Source organism: Ranitomeya imitator, chromosome 5, assembly GCF_032444005.1.
Source record: "Ranitomeya imitator isolate aRanImi1 chromosome 5, aRanImi1.pri, whole genome shotgun sequence".
In the NCBI taxonomy this organism is placed as follows: Eukaryota; Metazoa; Chordata; class Amphibia; order Anura; family Dendrobatidae; genus Ranitomeya; species Ranitomeya imitator.
In genome coordinates this window covers 78,330,806-78,349,583 of record NC_091286.1, presented here as the reverse complement: position 1 = coordinate 78,349,583, position 18,778 = coordinate 78,330,806, and the positions used below count along the sequence as shown (strand labels likewise).

The following is an 18,778-nucleotide window of genomic DNA, read 5'->3' as shown; positions in this document are numbered from 1 at the left end:
CATTTTAGAGAGGTAGGGATAAGCAATAAAGTGCAATAAGTGCTAAAAGCTTATGGTTATATGAAAACCTAATGGCCACAATATGCCACCCGTATAGGAACTCCTAAGCATAATACCATATCTGTATAAAGGTATGTATACAGTATATGTGAGCTGAAAATAAGTATGCACTTAACGGATGATCTGCATGTCAATGAGAATAACTTACATCAATGCCACATAACGTGTCACGTGCCCGTGCTGCAACCCCGACAGCGCCATTTCGCCACTCAGGCTTCTTCCATATGGGGGCAAGTGTGTTGTGTGTGTATAGAACGCTCATTTTAAATGGCGATAATCAGCCCAAATGCTCCAAACAGCTGATAGCAGCAATCGCGTTCCGGATGTCTAACGGCACATGTGTTGGTTAGCGGCTGTTCATGGATGAAAAGTGACTTCCGGACCTCCGCATCTGGAACGCAAGCGTGGAACGCTCGCGTCACCTAATGAGCAGGGCCGGAAGTCACAGAACAGCTGAATCCAAGGCATGCGCACTAATCCATATGTGCAATTCGCGCAGAGAAGTATCGCTGTCACAATGGAGCGGAGCTAGTGAGGGGCGTGGTAAGGGCTGACTGTGTAGTTAAATGAAGTCCAAATACGGTACTAGCAAATACAGGAAATATGGAAACAGGAATCAGAACATCTGAATGTTTATACTTATATAAGGAAATAATAAAAGTGAGTAAACTTGTATATGAAAAAACTAAATGAATTATTATTATTAGCTTGTGCTTGTTTTATACTTTAACATGCTATACTCTCATAATGTGACATGTTATACGCTCATATATTGTTTATTGATCTCCTGCTGCCTTTGCACCGAACTGGTTAGCTGAGAGCCAGCAGGAGGGTGTATACTGCAGGGGAGGAGCGAACTTTCTTTGTATCACTTAGTGTCAGCCTCCTACTGGCAGTAGCATTCACCCACGGTCTGTGTCCCCCAATGAATGGCTCGGAGAAAAGGATTTTACGGTGAGTACACAAAAATCCCCATTTCCTATTTTTATTTACATTTTTTCCCAAAATCCGAAAGAAAAAAAAAAGAATTGGAATATAAACATGACATAAATATTAAGCCCCATATATCGCGATAAAAAAGCCAAAAATTATATAAATATCCGAATGAGATATATTTTAAAGCCATTAAGAATGCAGGTAGGATAAAACCCGAATTTGTGCCCATTTAGGAATGGAGTAAAATGGTGGTCATGAACTGGTTAAAAAAATTGTCTAAAAGGAGAACATTTCCCCCAGTTCTCTAGCATTGATGTTCCTATATTTCATCTTTTTACGTCCCTGCATTGATGGTCAAAATGTACATCGATGTGACTGCTGCAGCCAGTCATAGGTCTCATCTGTCTCATGCTGTACCTCACCACTGAGGCTAGTGTTGGCTGCAGTGGTCACATGTATGTATGTATGGCATGCCATTGTTGATGAGAAGCAGAAATAGCAGAGGAGTATTGGTGCTGGAGCGATTGAACAAGTGAGTAATGTTTTTTTTGTCTTTTTAAACTTTTTGCAATTTCTGCCATTTTTAAAAATCCTGGACATCTCCTTTCATCTCATACCTTATTTTTTCACCTTTCACCTCACTATTTATTTTCTTTGCCTTAGAATTGAAAAATACAAGTATCCTTACACAGTATAATTCTGCAATTTTTTTTTTTCAGGTCAGTCCTGTATTCCTGCCAGGCCTCGATTAACCCAGACAACACTGGACAAGTACATTCCATACAAAGGTTGGAAGCTTTACTTCTCTGAAGGTACAGTGTCCAGCCTGGGAAGATGAAGAAATGGATTACACCACTCATACCATCTAGATCGCAATTTATTTTCTGTGCATCAATCATTCTCTGTCTGTGATTTTCTGGGTTTCATCAAATAACCTTCACAGCTGAGCATTTTTCATCTAGTGCAGATGATTACTGGTGTCAGGAGTCAGGGCAGTAGCTCCATTTCCCCTTGTATCAGATCAAATACATCTGCTACTTATCTGTATCATCTCAAAAAGGAAATGCATCCTGGCAGGAAAAGATTGTATTAAGCCCAGCGCATCCCCTGTATTATCAGCCTCGTCCTTGTATTATCTTTGTACTGCTGAATACACATGAACTGATTAGGGGGAATGGTTGTGAGCATGGTCTGTGTAATGTACAAGTATTGTGCACATTTTCACATTGTCTCTGTGCATCTGTCCGTTGGTTCCGTCTGAGTTTACATCCGAACGCCTTGCAAAACGGGATCCGGATGTGCGCGCCGATGAGGCCAGACACTAAAATGGTGACAGCAGAGCAAACGTACGCTCAGATGTGCACTATTCTTGGGAGTGCACTCCTACAGGAGGTGGACACTCGGACATACTAGACTGCGTCTGAGTGTCCGCATTCTGTAATTGTACAATCCTGAAAATGTTGCACATCAGAGCGCACGTTTCCTCTGTCTGCATCATTACAGTCTATGGCCCCGTCGGCACATACGTCCGAATCTCCTTTTTACTACTGGGTTCGGACGTATGCCCCAGTGGCGACCCTGGGGAGGTTGGACCTACTGATCGATTCTCTTTTAGGTACTTTCACATTGTGTTTGGTGACCCGTCGAGTCATATGCCCGAATTCTCCCTCAAAACGGGATTGTGACGTATGCGCCGATGGGGGCCATAGACTGCAATGATACAGACAGAGTGAAAGTGTGCCTGACATGCATCATTTTTGGGTGTGTATGACTACAGAAGGCGGACACTCAGATGCCGTATACTACTACTGAGTGTCTGCCTCCTGTAGGTGTGCACTCTCAAAAATGGTGCACATCAGAGCGCACGTTTGCTCTGCTGTCATCATTATAGTCTATGGCCCTGTCAGTGCACACGTCCGAATCCAGTTTTGCCCGAGTGTGCGTTTCAGAAGCAAGCCCTGACAGGACCAGCGAACGTGACCCTAGACGCAGTTTGAAAGCACCCTTAAGTCTATGGCTGCTCATAGTAGATGATCACATACAGTTGCACCAAATATATTAAAAGGGATGTATCTCTAATTAAGTACGGTGCATATTATGATTGAGGTTGGTACATAGAACACCAATGTTAATAAGTCCCCCCATTATGAGATGGTTTTCTCACTTAAACCGTATTATTGAGACAAATAAAACTAGAGACCATTCTGAGGCATAAAAAGTTTATTAACAATGTTCATGTATCAGGAATTCTGCCTTTATTCATGGTACCAGATGGTAAATATTCGGTACATAATAAACATGTGGAGGCATAACCAGTATCCGACCAGATTCACCACTGACATAGGAGACCAATAGCCAATCTCAGATATAACAACATAAGATGCTGTAGTCTGGCGTATGGCACCCAAAACTCCAGTGGTGAAATGGAGAAAACCATTGCGGATGACTTCTACCACCTTGCATTGTTCATTTCGAGACATGGCGAGGGGCAGCCATATTTCTGGTGGAAGGACATAGCTCGTAGCTGTATACACGGCTGGCCCGTCCATGTAATCAGTCAGTAGTAGAAAGTGTGCAAAGTAAATTTGTCCAATTATGATGAAGCCAGCAAGATTCCAGGAGGCAGAAAGAGACGGTAAACAGGATCCAAGGGTCGTCACTGCAGCAAACAGGATTGTAACCCAGATGATTATCTGCAGGTCGCTTCTGGCCATTTTTCCCTTCACCATGACAGCACCGCACGTGAGAGATGGCATCCGACCCCAGGAACAGGAAACCTGTAGCAGAGATAAAAAGAATGGGGCGGCCCCTCTCTCCTCAGTTTTCGTTTCCTGTTCCTGCAGGTGGATGCCTGTCGCAGAGCTCCTACCTCCGGAGGGATCCCCCTCTGATGATTCCGGTCCGGAGGCCGAGGTCCACGGGGGGGCCAGCCATACTCGGCGGCTTTGCGTGCGGTTCTGCCGGGTGAAGAGGCTGCTGTATCCGCGCCTTCTTTCCCCCTCGCTGGACTCCCCGGCGACCGCTCTGTGCAGGAGGCTGGTCCGGGGATAAGGGGGCGTGTCCTTCACTGACGCTGGCGCCGAAGTGAAGGATGACGGCTTCCGGTCGCGCAGGAAGTGACGTCACACGCCGAAGGAGCCGGTGTGCTGGACGCTTCCGGGTGGAAGTTGTTCCAGAGGCGCGCACACCGCTCCTTCTATATAATAGAGCAACAACAGGAATCGCTGGTCCTTCACTGCAAGCAGTTGCCTGCTAAGATGACCGAACCAGTGATGGATCCAGAGACGCTGCTGATGCCTGCGCCCAGAATGTCTGAGGAGACACAAGCTGCCGCGGGAAGGAAAGCCACCTCCAAGCAGAAAAATAGGGTCTGTGCGCTATGTAAGGAAACACTCCCTAGGCTTTACAGCAAGAAAATCTGCCAGCCCTGTATCGACAAAACGGTTGCGGAAGAATCTTCTTCCTTATTACAAAATATTAAAACAATTATACGGGAGGAAGTTAAATCTACGGTTAAGGAGCAGCTGAAACATCATACAGCGAAGGGAACTCCCCCTCCCCCAACGAGTGAACAAGGGTCGGACGTAGATTCAGGGGATGAGCCGAGAGCCTTAACCCCCTCTGATGCCTCAGATTTAGACTCCTCAGATGAGGAGTATGGTCACCCTTATTTTCAGTCAGAAGAGATTGGAAAGCTGCTCAAACTCGTCAGTGCAACTATGGGGGTTGAAACCCCTAAGGAGCCACGGACAATCCAAGACACCATGTTCAGTAATTTGGAGGGGAAAAAGCGTAAATTTTTTCCCTTCCATGATAATCTAGTCAATTTAATAAAACGTGAGTGGAAAAAGCCTAATAAAAAGATGTCCATCCCTCAGGCCTTAAAACGCAAATACCCCTTTGACGAGGAGGTCTGTGAGAAGTGGGAAAAGGCTCCTAAGTTAGACGCAGCCATCGCCAGCACCTCTAAAGGGGTGGCGTTGCCATTTGAGGACATGGGATCCCTAAAAGACCCCCTCGACAAGAAAGCAGATGCCTTTCTAAAGTCGGCCTGGGAAGCAGCGACATGATCATTTAAACCCGGGGTTGCTGCCACTTGCACGGCACGTGCTATGGTCAAGTGGTTAGAGGAGTTAAGTGACCAAATCAAAAACAAGTGCCTGAGAGAGAGACTTCTGGAAACATTGCCCTCTCAACAAGGCGCCGCGAGATTCCTGGCAGACGCCTCAATTGATTCTGTCAGAAGTGCCGCACGTGCATGTGCTTTATCCAATTCGGGACGTAGAGCATTGTGGCTGAAAAATTGGACGGCTGACTTCCAATCGAAGGTCAAACTCTGTGGGGTACCCTGTGAAGGGCAATATCTTTTTGGCAAGGCTCTAGACGAGATCCTTGAGAAGGCATCGGACAAAAAGAAGCGGTTTCCACCTCCTTCTTTTCCCAGGCGCCAATGGGAGACCTCTCGTTCGTCCTTTCGTGGATCTGGATATAGAGGGACCCGCGGCCGATCAGATGACCGGTCTAGTCGAGGCAGACCCTGGAAAGACCGAAAGGAAAGGGGATTTCTTTTCAGCAAGCCTCCCCCCAAGTCTGATCCCGAACATCAATGACGCCAGCATTCCGGTGGGGGGAAGACTCCGACGGTTTGTCCACCACTGGGCAGCACTGCCAGCTTCTCAATGGGTAACCAATTATTGTCAGAGGGTCTAAGACTCAAGTTCTCCAGCCTCCCACCAAATCGTGTAATAATGACCCAAGTGGCCGGAAAAAATCAGGCCACACTAGAGAGAGAAGTTCATCTCCTCATGCAAAAGGGGGTATTAGTAAAAGTACCTCATCAAGAGATAGGGAAAGGGTTCTACAGCACCTTATTTCTAACGCCAAAACCAGACGGTTCGCTGAGAGTGATATTCAACCTGAAGGCCCTAAACCATTATATTCAAATAGAAAAATTCAAAATGGAGACCCTAAAAACAGCAGTAAAAGTACTCGACCCAAACTGTTACATGGCGGTGACCATGTGCCAATCGCTGTCCAACACCAACAATACCTGAGATTAGTGGTAAACCTGGAAAAAAAAACCATCCATCTACAGTATCAATGTCTTCCCTTTGGGGTAGCTATAGCGCCCCGCGTATTTACAAAAATCATTTCCGAAGTGGCGTCCTTCATCAGGAAAGAAGACATAATGCTGGTACCTTATTTGGACGATTTTTTGGTAATGGCGAACAACAAAGAAAATTGCGAAAAAACGGTCGCAAGGGTACTAAAGGTACTGACCAGATTAGGATGGATGATAAACATGAAAAAATCAAGACTTATCCCAACACAAACTTAAGAATTCCTCGGAATCTTATTAGATTCAGTCAAGCAGGAATGTGTTCTCCCACAGAGGAAAATTCAATCTATTCGACAGAAAGTACAACTGTTCCAGCTGCAACGGACTATCTCTCTAAGGAATGCAATGTCGCTCTTAGGAGTTCTAACGGCAACAATTCCAGCAACACTGTGGGCGCAAAGCCACACACGAGAGTTACAGTGGCAGATTCTAGCCGAACAAGTGAGGAAAATTCTTCTATCTCCAAAGGTTCAGGACTCACTAGAATGGTGGCTGAGAACAGAAAATTTAAGCAACGCAGTGCCGTGGTCAGTCCAGGATCCAGTAGTCGTTACTACCGATGCGAGCCCATGGGGATGGGGAGCACACTTGGAGGATCAGGTCCTACAGGGTCAATGGGGGGGCCCAATGACAGCAGCGTCCTCCAATCTAAGAGAATTGTCGGCGGTAAGACTAGCGCTTCTTCATATAGGAGAAAGGATACGAGGAAGACATGTGGTGGTGTTGTCCGACAACAACACAACGATAGCCTATATAAATCACCAAGGGGGCACAAGATCACCATCCCTTATGGCAGAAGCCAAAGAACTTTTTATATGGGCCGAAAACAAGCTTCTTTCACTAACCGGAACATACTTAAAAGGGTCAGAGAATCAAGTAGCCGACAGCGAGTGTTTGGGAAAATGTGCCAACTGGGGCGTTCTAGAGATAGACTTGTTCGCCACAAAAGAAAATCGGAAGGTGAAGAAGTTCTATTCTCTGAACTCAAGAGAACACCCGGAGGGAGTGGATGCTCTTGTAAATTCTGTTGTCGGGCTCCCTCCTGTGGTCATGAATGGTACTTCGGCTGGTTCTGTCCATGGACTTCCTCTGGTGGGTGTTTCTGAGTTTCACAGGTGACTAGGTTTATTCGTTAGCTGCTGCTCTATTTACTCCACTTAGATCTTTGCTCTATGCCACCTGTCAATGTTCCAGTATTGGTCTAGTTCACTCCTGGATCGTTCTTGTGACCTGTCTTCCCATCAGAAGCTAAGTTCCAGCTTGTATTTCTTTGGTTTTCTATTTTTCTGTCCAGCTTGCTATTTAATTTGTTGTCTTGCTTGCTGGAAGCTCTGGGACGCAGAGGGAGCGCCTCCGCACCGTGAGTCGGTGCGGAGGGTCTTTTTGCGCCCTCTGCGTGGTCTTTTTGTAGGTTTTTGTGCTGACCGCAAAGTACCTTTCCTATCCTCGGTCTGTTCAGTAAGTCGGGCCTCACTTTGCTAAATCTATTTCATCTCTGTGTTTGTATTTTCATCTTTACTCACAGTCATTATATGTGGGGGGCTGCCTTTTTCCTTTGGGGAATTTCTCTGAGGCAAGGTAGGCTTTATTTTTCTATCTTCAGGGCTAGCTAGTTTCTTAGGCTGTGCCGAGTTGCATAGGGAGTGTTAGGCGCAATCCACGGCTATTTCTAGTGTGCTTGATAGGTTTAGGGATTGCGGTCAGCAGAGTTCCCACGTCCCAGAGCTCGTCCTTATTATCAGTAACTATCAGGTCATTCCGTGTGCTCTTAACCACCAGGTCCATTATTGTCCTGACCACCAGGTCATAACAGGATGCGTTTCTGTACTGGTGGAACTTCCATCTAGCATACGCATTTCCCCCAATACCATTAAACCCGACAGTCCTCAAGAAAATTCGGGAAGACAAGGCACGAGTGATCCTCATAGCTCCCTTTGGCCGAAAAGGGCATGGTTCACATGGCTCAGACGCATGTCTATCTCGGACCCGTGGATCTTTCCGGATGCCCCCGATCTCCTACACCAGGGACCAGTTCAACATCCCCAAGTGCACAGGCTACATCTCACCGCCTGGAACTTGAGAGGGGGCTTCTGTTAGCAAAAGGATTCTCAAACCCTTTGGTGACCACATTGCTCGCCAGCAGGAAAAAGGTCACCTCAGAGAAATACCAAAAAATCTGGCAAAAATTCCTAGAATTCTCGGGGCGACAATTGTCCGAAACGAGTCAGGAAGTCCCGGTAAAAGAAATTCTTGAATTTCTCCAAAAAGGGTTGGAAAGGGGGCTATCTACTAGCACCTTAAAAGTGCAAGTCTCCACCCTGGGTGCGCTGTTTGATCATAAACTTGCTGACCACCCTTGGGTCTATAGGTTCATCCGAGCCTCCTTTACATCTAGACCCTCAAATTTTTTACCTAAGGTGGCTCCCTGGGATCTAAATTTAGTTTTAAATGCTCTAACTGTTTCCCCCTTTGAGCCTCTCGATCCATTTCAATAAAATCCTTAACCCTAAAAACTGTCCTCCTGGTTGCCTTAACTTCAGCCCGTTGTACCTGCGAGCTGCAAGCTATTTCGGTGAACCCCCTTACACTACCTTCCAGGATGACAAAGTAGTTATAAAAACCGACCCGGCCTTCCTACCAAAGGTCAACTCAAAATTCCATAGGGACCAGGAAATTATTCTACCTTCATTCTGTCAACCAAAATCCCAGGGAGAGCAAACCTTCCATTGCCTTGATGTCAGACGATGCCTGCTTCAATACATAGAAGCCACAAAATCTTGGTGTCTGTCATCAGCCCTTTTTGTCGCCTTCCAGGGGACAAACAGGGGAAAAAAGGCCTCAAAGGCAACTATTGCACGGTGGTTGCGTTCGGCTATTTCACTTTCTTATTCCTCCTCTGGCCAAGTTCCCCCACAAGGTGTTACGGCCCACTCCACGCGTGCTATTGCCACATCCTGGGCGGAAAGGGCAAGCGCCTCGGTGGAACAGATTTGTAGAGCGGCAGTATGGTCTTCACCCTCTACCTTCTTCCGACATTATAGGCTAGACTTAGGTCTTTCGAACTTGTCTTTCGGGAGAAAGGTGTTATCTGCTGTTGTCGCACCCTAGGAGTCTTCTATTTCTTCCTCTCACGTGCGGTGCTGTCATGGTGAAGGGAAAAAATGATAATTACTTACGGGTAATTTGATTTTCCAGAACCATGACAGCACCGCATTAATTCCCGCCCTATCTTGGTGATGGTTGTGTGATTCACAAAAAAAAAAAAGGGGAAAGAGAAAAGCTTATTATATATGAGTAAATATATATGTATATATAAAGAGACATGTGTATAGATAGAAACTAGCAAACGGTTATACAATGTAAATATAATACATGACTGTGTACTTTCAAAGCGGTCATCTTCCATACTCTGAAACAAACTGAGGAGAGAGGGGCCGCCTCATTCATTTATCTCTGCTGCTACAGGTTTCCTGTTCCTGGGGGCGGATTCCATCTCTCACGTGCGGTGCTGTCATGGTTCTGGAAAATCAAATTACCTGTAAGTAATTATCATTTTTCCTCCTCAGTACAACGATCTGCCGCTCCATAGTGGTGACAACTTGTATCATCAGTCGAGAACAGGTTGCTGGAGAAACCTTCAGTGAAGAAATATCTTCTTGAAATTGCAGAGATGCTGAACAGCTCCAAGAACACGCCTGACGTCTCTAACCAATCAAGGAGAAATGGTGGCACATCGCTCCTTTTTCTGATGCGCGGAGTTCTATGATTGTGAGGCGGCAGGGTTCTATGATTGTGAGGCGGCAGGGTTCTATGATTGTGAGGCGGCAGGGTTCTAGGTTCTATGATTGTACGGTGGCAGGTACTTGTCTCTGATTCTAAGGCAGCAAGATACTAGATTCTGTGATAAGGAGGTGGCAGGCTTCTAGACTCTATGTATCACCTATCTTAATCACTGTCTTGCCGTCCCACATCTTTTTTTATTACTGCACCCTCCCTATCAATAGTTTTATGATCAATTTTCATTATTTTGGTGAGAATAGATAAAATTTAACTTTTAATATATTAATAAATAAAATTAATAAAAATGCGAAAATGCCTTCCTGAAATAAGGGTTAGATAACTATACTACAGCCACAGTGATGAACTTGTATATACCGAAAGACCTAATGCCACGCCATTTTGAGTAACAGCAGGGTGGGCAGTGGACAATTGGCCTTGATTCTAAGCGTGCAGATGACCTCCCCTCATGAGTCTAGCTGAGGGAGAGCAGTGGACTGCCCTTGTAAGTGCAGGAATTATGGGGTTCAGGGACATTATACTGACCCATTGGACCTTATAGGGTTAATGCTGCTGCCTTTACTCTATTCAGACCTGATGATAACGGTCTCCTTGATCGCCCTGGGAGCTGCAACAATGGGTGACGGATTTCCATTTTTTGTAAGACGTTCCAGTTGTCATTGGACATTTTCTCATGCACTTAATACATCTTATGCATACTTCAGTATATATGACCGCTGTCATTTTCAGGTATCCATTGTGAAGTACTGATCATTGCCTCTTTTCTAGACTTACCGTATATACTCGAGTATAAGCCGAGATTTTCAGCCCAAATTTTTGGGCTGAAAGTGCCCCTCTCGGCTTATACTCGAGTCACGGTCTGTGGCAGGGTCGGTGGGTGAGAGGGAGAGGTCTGAGGCATACTTACCTGCTTCCGGGGCTCCTGGCGCTGTCCCTGCAGTCCCACGGTCTTCGGGTGCTGCAGCTCTTCCCCTCTTCAGCGGTCACGTGGGACCGCTCATTAGAAAAATGAATATGGACTCCACTCCCATAGGGGTGGAGCCGCATATTCATTTCTCTAATCAGCGGTAACGGTGACCGCTGATAGAGGAAGAGGCTGCGGCACCGAAGACCAGCTGTCCGGGGGAAGGAGCAGGTAAGTATTATATATTCACCTGTCCGCGTTCCACACGCCAGGCGCCGCTCCATCTTCCCGGCGCCGCTCCATCTTCCCGGTGTCTCTCCTCTCTGACTGTGCAGGTCAGAGGGCGCGATGACGCATATAGTGTGCGCGCCGCCCTCTGCCTGATCAGTCAGTGCAGAGAGACGCCGGGACCGGACACTGGGAGCTGCAAGCAAGAGAGGTGAGTATGGCATTTTTTTTTTTTTATTGCAGCAGCAATGGCACAGCTTTCTATGGTACATCAATGGGGCAATAATGAACGGTGCAGAGCACTATATGGCAGAGCTATGGGACAAAAATGAACGGTGCAGAGCACTATATGGCACAGCTATGGGACAAAAATGAACGGTGCAGAGCTATGGGGCAAAAATGAACGGTGCAGAGCACTATATGGCAGAGGTATGGGGCAAAAATGAACGGTGCAGAGCACTATATGGCACAGCTATGGGGCAATAATGAACGGTGCAGAGCACTATATGGCACAGCTATGGGACAATAATGAACGGTGCAGAGCACTATATGGCACAGCTATGGGGCAATAATGAACGGTGCAGAGCACTATATGGCACAGCTATGGGGCAATAATGAACGGTGCAGAGCATTGTATATGGGGCACAGCTTTATATGGAGCATCTATGGGGCAATAATGAACTGTATGGAGCATTATATGGGGCGTATTTTCTATGGAGCATCTTATGGACCCATCATGAACTGTATGGAGCATTATATGGGGCTCCTGATTCAATATGGATATTCAAAAACACTTAACCTACTGATGTCTCAATTAATTTTACTTTTATTGGTATCTATTTTTATTTTTGATATTAACCGGTAGCTGCTGCATTTTCCACCCTAGGCTTATACTCGAGTCAATAAGTTTTCCCAGTTTTTTGTGGCAAAATTAGGGGGGTCGGCTTATACTCGGGTCGGCTTATACTCAGGTATATACGGTATATGCGACCACTGTAGTTTTTGGATCTTTAAAATTTTGTTTCAGTTTTTTGCCGTGTGAAGTATTGATCGATAGATCTTTCTGTATATATTCGTCCACCACTGTGGCTGTATTATAGTTATCTAATCCTTATTTAAAGAAGGCATTTTTCACATTTTTATTTATTAATCTATTAAAAATTAAGTTTGATCTATTCTCGCCACTCCATTGATTGTGAGATTGGGAAATATTAGATAACCTGGGACCTAAGTCCTAGTTATCTTGTTCTAATTTCAAGTTTCGTTATCGTCTGTAATTTACAAGGATTTCACATGTCCTTGTGGGTTTAATTTAAAGAAGAACTCCCACTAACTTTTTTTTGTTGTTGTTGTTAAACATGTGTATATGTACTTGTAATGTAGTGTGAGTGTATTAATATATTCCCAAAACATGGCCCAAGAGTAAGATAGGCACTTCCAAGAATCTACAAGCCAATGCTGAATACAATAAAATATAAACTTTATTTATTTAAATAGATAAAGCAATCAACACACACAAATATTTAAATAGAAAGACAAATGCAGAGAATGCGGAGTCACTCAGGAAAAATCTTTCTTAGATGTGCTCCAAAGGTGCTGTGTATATGCAAAGTATTTCAATACAGAAGAAAAAACACCGTGCAATTATATTAAAAAAATGCAGTGTAAGTTAGGCAAAAATAAATATGCTAGATAGAATGTGCTGCAAAATAATATATTAAACAAAAATCAATTACCATATATACTCAAGTATAAGCCGAGTTTTCCAGCACATTTTTTTTTGTGTGCTTAAAAACGCCTCCATCGGCTTATACTCGAGTGAGGTGTCCAAAACATGGAGGGAAAGAGCAGTGGGTCACATTAGGCAGGAGCCGCTGCGACTAACTCCTGTGCCCGCTGCTAAAAAGAAATGAATATTCACTGCACTGGCAATGAATATTAATTTCTCTGTAATAGCGTTCACAGTGTCAGCTGCAGCAGCCGTCTCCTGCAGCTGCCTGGCGGTCACGTGTGCCACTACTTAAGAGAAATTAATATTCACCTCTCTCCACTCCCATGGGTGTCGAGAGGGGTAAATATTCTTTTAGGTAGCGGCGCACGTGACCGCCCAGCTGCTGATACTGTGCGCGCTACTTAATACTCTGTTTCCTCCACACATATAGTTGTGTGGGGAGCGGTGAGTATTCCGGCAACTGTGATCAGCTTGTGAGCAGCGCATGACGTCCATGCCATGTGCTGATTACAAGCATAAAGCTGCTGTTGGCATCGGGACAAGACGCTGCGAGGGAGCACAGGAAGATGAGTGTAATGGTTTTTTTTGATGGGGGCCAATCATACCAGGATAAGGATGGGGTCATGCATACACGGATAGGGATGGAGCCATGCATATAAGGATAGGGATTGTGATAAGGAGCAATGCATACAAGGATAGGGATGGGACCATGCGTACATGGATAGGGATTGGGATAAAGAGCCATGCATACAAGGATAGGGATGGACCATTCGTACAAGGATAGGTATGGGACCAAGCGTACAAGGATAGGGATGGGACCAAGCGTACAAGGACAGGGATGGGACCATGCGTACAAGGACAGAGATGGATCCATGCGTACAAGGATAGAGATGGGACCAAGCGTACAAGGACATGGATGGGACCGTGCTTACATGGATGGGGCTGGGGCCGTCCATACAAGGATGGGGCTGGGGCCGTGCATACAGGGATGGGGCTGAGGCCGTGCATACAAGGTTGGGGCTGGGGCCGTGCATACAAGGTTGGGGCTGGGGCCGTGCATACAAGGATGGGGATGGAGCCGTGCATACCAGGTTAGAGGTGAGGAGCTATGCATACCAGGATAGGGATGAGGGGGCTATGCAGACAAGGAAAGGGATGAAGGGACATTGTATACCAGGATAGGGATGAGGAGCCATGCCTACAAGGATATGGATGAGGGGGCCATGCAGACCAGGATAGGGGATGAGGGGACAATGCATACCAGGCTTATACTCGAGTCAATACCGTATATGCTTGAGTATAAGCCGACCCAAGTATAAGCAGAGACACCTATTTTTGCCACGGAAAACTGGGTAAGCTTATTGACTCAAGTATAAGCCAGGTATGCGTTGTCCCCTCATCCCTGTCCTACTCTTTGGCTCCCCTGGTCCCCTCTCGTTGTATTCGGCTCCCCCGTTTTCACCCGTCATACTTGCCCTCCTCGCCCTGTCGCTAAAAGTCCCTGCTTCTCCGTTGTCCCGGTGCCTGCAGCTCTTCCTGTGTTGAGTGGTACCGCTCATTAAGGTAATGAATATGCACACCATGCCTATGGAAGTGGAGATGCGTACATATTTATTACCTTAATGAGCGGTACCACATGACCGCTCAACACCGGGACAGCTGCAGGCGCCGGGACAACGGAGATGCAGGGACGTTCACTGACGACGCGAGAAGGGTAAGTATGATGTCACAGCCGCCGGCTCCCCTCCCCCGCTGGCTTTCTGTACAATGACTCGTCTATAAGCCGGGGGGGTGGGGGGGGGGGGCATTTTTGGCAAAAAAAAAATGTTCCGAAAATCTCGGATTATACAAGAGTATATATGGTAAGTTTTTTCCCCATTTTTTTAGGAAAAATTAGGTGCCTCGGCTTATACTCAGGTCGGTTTATACTCAAGTTTATATGGTAATCACACAAATTCAACAATGAATAGTAATGTGACAATAGGGGTTAATCACGTCTTTAAAGAAAAAGACCAATTGTCTATAAGAGATGTAAGAGGCACAACGTCCTTCAAGTAAATCACAGCTAATATATAAAGTGCAATGTGAAAACTAAGAAAAGTGCAATGCAGAAATTAGTCACTGTACGAAATCAGATATATTAATCTCATAAAAAAATACTGTAATTTGGAAAGATGGACATCAAGAATAAAATGCAATGCAAAAAATCCGTCAAGCAAGTTGTATCTTATGTACAGACATTACACAAGCACAGATGGTCTGTAAGGGATATAAGAGGCACAAATACCTGATAAATCACATCTATTTGGTCATATAAAGTGCCATGTGAAAACTAGGCAAAGTGCATTGCAGAGATTAATAACTGTACGTGATCAAATATATTTATCTAATATAGAAAATTCATTTGGGAGAATTTGCATCATGAATAAAGTGCAATGTAGAAATCCATCAAGCAAAATATATCAGATGTACTGACACAGCATCAAGTAATAAAGCAGGTTAACATGAATATCGAGCATACCGAGACCTGATAACATAGAACCCAACGCACGTTTTGCATTAGCTTCTTCCAGAGGGGTTATATTAATATAATCACCTACTTCTGCTCTCTCCAGTGTCCAGTGCTGTCTCTGCTTCTGAGTGACGTCAGCACTATTACAACTAGCCGTCTTGTTCTGTGCACTATGCATGAGCCTGTTGCTGCTGTTACAATAAAAGCCTATGGGGCCTCATTCTGATACTCCATAGGGTTTCATTGTAAAACAAACTTCCAGGTCGCACAAAGCGCAGCGTCGCCTGGAGAGTCTGCGGAGCGATTACATCACGGAGAAGCGGAGAGGAGCGACACTGGATAGATCAGAGGTAGGTGACTATATTAATCCAAGTTGTCTCTTCAGAGAGGAAGAGGACTAGAACTCTAGGGCCACCTATTGGAAGTAGCAATCCTAACAGTCAATGTCAACCCTTTAACGACGAACCTTGTCACATGACTTAGCATAAGAGCCAAACCAGATCTCAATTTGCAGACACTGTGTTTCGCAGGACTGCCCCTCGTCAGTGCAAAGGTACTTAATACACACACTACATTATATGCATATATTCAAGCACACATTTAATTAAGAATGAGTTAGTGGGAGGGATTCTTACTATTTGCAGCATCTGTATTGATGCTTACTAATCAAATCAAAAAGAGTCAAAGTTCAGACATCATGGAATATTGCAGTTGAGCTAGAATAGCACTACAAGTGACAGCAAGTCAGCATGTACCAGTATACAAAATGGAAAGCTATGTGTGTGCACCTCTCTGGTCACCAAAAAATGACTTTACTACAAAAGAGAAACAAATACATCAAACTTGCACAGGCCGGAATTCAATGCATTTAAATAGAATATGTCAACAAATTTCACAATACAAACTGTATATATTATTAAATAAGTCTCTTAGATCTGATGAGGCTGTGTACTTGCTTTTAAAATCCATGTCAGAATGGCTATATAATCCTGATATTGAGATGAGCATTTTATTAGTTCAGCTATAGAGTGAAAGAGCTCATGAGCCCAAGTGTATCTCCTCACACCGGGCCTGACGGACAGCTGCAACTTGTACTGAGCATTGTGAGATGTCAGCAGCAGGGAAGAGGAACAATGAGGAGCTGTCAATCAGGCTAGGTGGACAGAGATTCTTGTAAAGCATTATACATCCATACTAGCATAGGTGTAGTTCATTTTTCTCTTGACTGTTTCGCATCTAAAAATATATACAAGTGCATGTATTTCAAGTGTTTATTTCTGTTAATGTTGATGATTATGGCTTACAGCCAATGAAAACCCAAAAGTCATTATCTCAGTAAATTAGAATATTTTATAACACCAACTTGAAAAATGATTTTAAAATCCGAAATGTTGGCCTACTGAAATGTATGTTCAGTAAATGCACTCAATACTTGCTCGAGGCTCCTTCTGCATCAATTACTGCATCAATGTGACATGGCATGGAGGCGATCAGCCTGTGGCACTGCTGAGGTGTTATGGAAGCCCAGGTTGCTTTGATAGCAGCATTCAGCTCGTCCGCATTGTTGGGTCTGGTGTCTCTCATCTTCCTCTTGACAACACCCCATAGACTATGGGATTAAGGTCAGGCGAGTTTGCTGGCCAATCAAGCACAGTGATATTGTTGTTTGTAAACCAGGTATTGGTACTTTTGGCAGTGTGGACAGGTGCCAAGTCCTGCTGGCGATGAAATTTCCATCTCCATAAAGCTTGTCGGCAGAGGGAAGCATGAAGTGCTCTAAAATTTCCTGGTAGATGGCTGCTCTGACTTTGGTCTTGAAGAAACACAGTGGACCTTCATCAGCAGATGACATGGTACCTCAAACCATCACTGATTGTGGAAACTTCACACTAGACCTGAAGCAGCTTGGATTGTGGCCTCTCCACTCTTCCTCCAGACTCTGGGACCTTGATTTCTAAATGAAATGCAAAATTTAGTGTCATCTGAAAACAACACCTTGGACCACTGAGCAACAGTCCAGTTCTTTTTCTCCTTGGCCCATGCAAGATGCTTCTGGCACTGTCTATTGGTCATGAGTGGCTTGACACAAGGAATGTGACACTTGTAGCCCATGTCCTGGATACCTCTGTGCGTTGTGGCTCTTGCAGCAATGACTCCAGCAGCAGTCCACTCCTTGTGAATCTCCTCCAAATATTTGAATGGCCTTTTCTTAACAATCCTTTCAAGGCTGCGGTTATCCCGGTTACTTGTGCACCTTTTTCTACCACACTTTTTCCTTTCCATTAATTTGCTTGGATACAGCACTCTGAGCAGCCAGCTTCTTTATCAATTACCTTTTGTGGCTTACCCTCCTTGTGGAGTGTGTCAGTGACTGCCTTCTGGACATCTGTCACGTCAGCAGTCTTCCCCATGATTGTGGAGCTACTGAAACAGACTAAAGGACCTTTTTAAACCTTTAGGAAGCCTTTGCAGGTGTTTATTTTTAATTATTCTAATTTACTGAGATAATAACTTTTGGGTTTTCATTGACTGTAAGCCATAATCATCAACATTAACAGACTTGAAATAGATCACTCTGTCTGGAATGACTACATAATATGAGTTTCACTTTTTGTATTGAAGAACTGAAATACATTAACTTTTGGATGATATTCTAATTTAGTGAGAAGCACCTGTGTATATGAAAAAAACCTATACAATCCAGGTTACTTTTAGCAGGACTGTCTGTTGTGTATGTAGTTTTTATCTAGTGTGTTAATATTTCCATGTTATATCAGTTTACAGTGACAATTCCCCTTTTGTGCTGAAGGTCCAAGCGTTTGAGAAGTTTTTTACAAAACACATTGAATTGTATGATAAGGTAAGTGTCTGACCAACATGTTGGGTTTCTGTGAGGAGTTAAGTGCAAATCTGGATGTTGTTAGTGCGGCTTATGTGATTTATCTGGACTTTGAAAAGGCATTGATTCTGTACCACATAACAGCCTTGTACTGAAGCTACAGAAGCAGGGAAACTGGGGGGACCTATATGCAGATGAGTAAAGGCAGGAAACAAAAGAGCCGTCATCTCATTTACATGTATAAATACATGTGTGGACAATGCAAAGGACTGCCTCATGACTTAAGGTACCTTCACACATAACGATATTGTTAACGATATCGTTGCTTTTTGTGACGTAGCAACGATATCGTTAATAAAATCGTTATGTGTGACAGCGACCAACGATCAGGCCCCTGCTGGGAGATCGTTGGTCGCTGAATAAAGTCCAGAACTTTATTTGGTCGCTGGACTCCCTGCTGACATCGCTGGATCGGCGTGTGTGACACCGATCCAGCGATGTCTTCACTGGTAACCAGGGTAAACATCGGGTAACTAAGCGCAGGGCCGCGCTTAGTAACCCGATGTTTACCCTGGTTACCATCCTAAAAGTAAAAAAAACAAACAGTACATGCTTACCTACCGCTGTCTGTCCTCCAGCGCTGTGCTCTG

At 44.8% G+C, this 18,778-nt stretch overlaps 1 protein-coding gene across 1 annotated transcript in view; it reads left to right on the top strand.

Moving 5' to 3' along the window:
• Positions 1-18,778, top strand: part of MCM8 (minichromosome maintenance 8 homologous recombination repair factor) — a 100,905-nt gene that overhangs the window by 19,204 nt on the left and 62,923 nt on the right. Inside the window, exons 3-4 of the mRNA XM_069768824.1 lie at positions 1,716-1,808; positions 18,067-18,149. Of these exons, the coding sequence (XP_069624925.1) occupies positions 1,716-1,808; positions 18,067-18,149 (176 nt within the window). The remainder of the gene's footprint in view (positions 1-1,715; positions 1,809-18,066; positions 18,150-18,778) is intronic.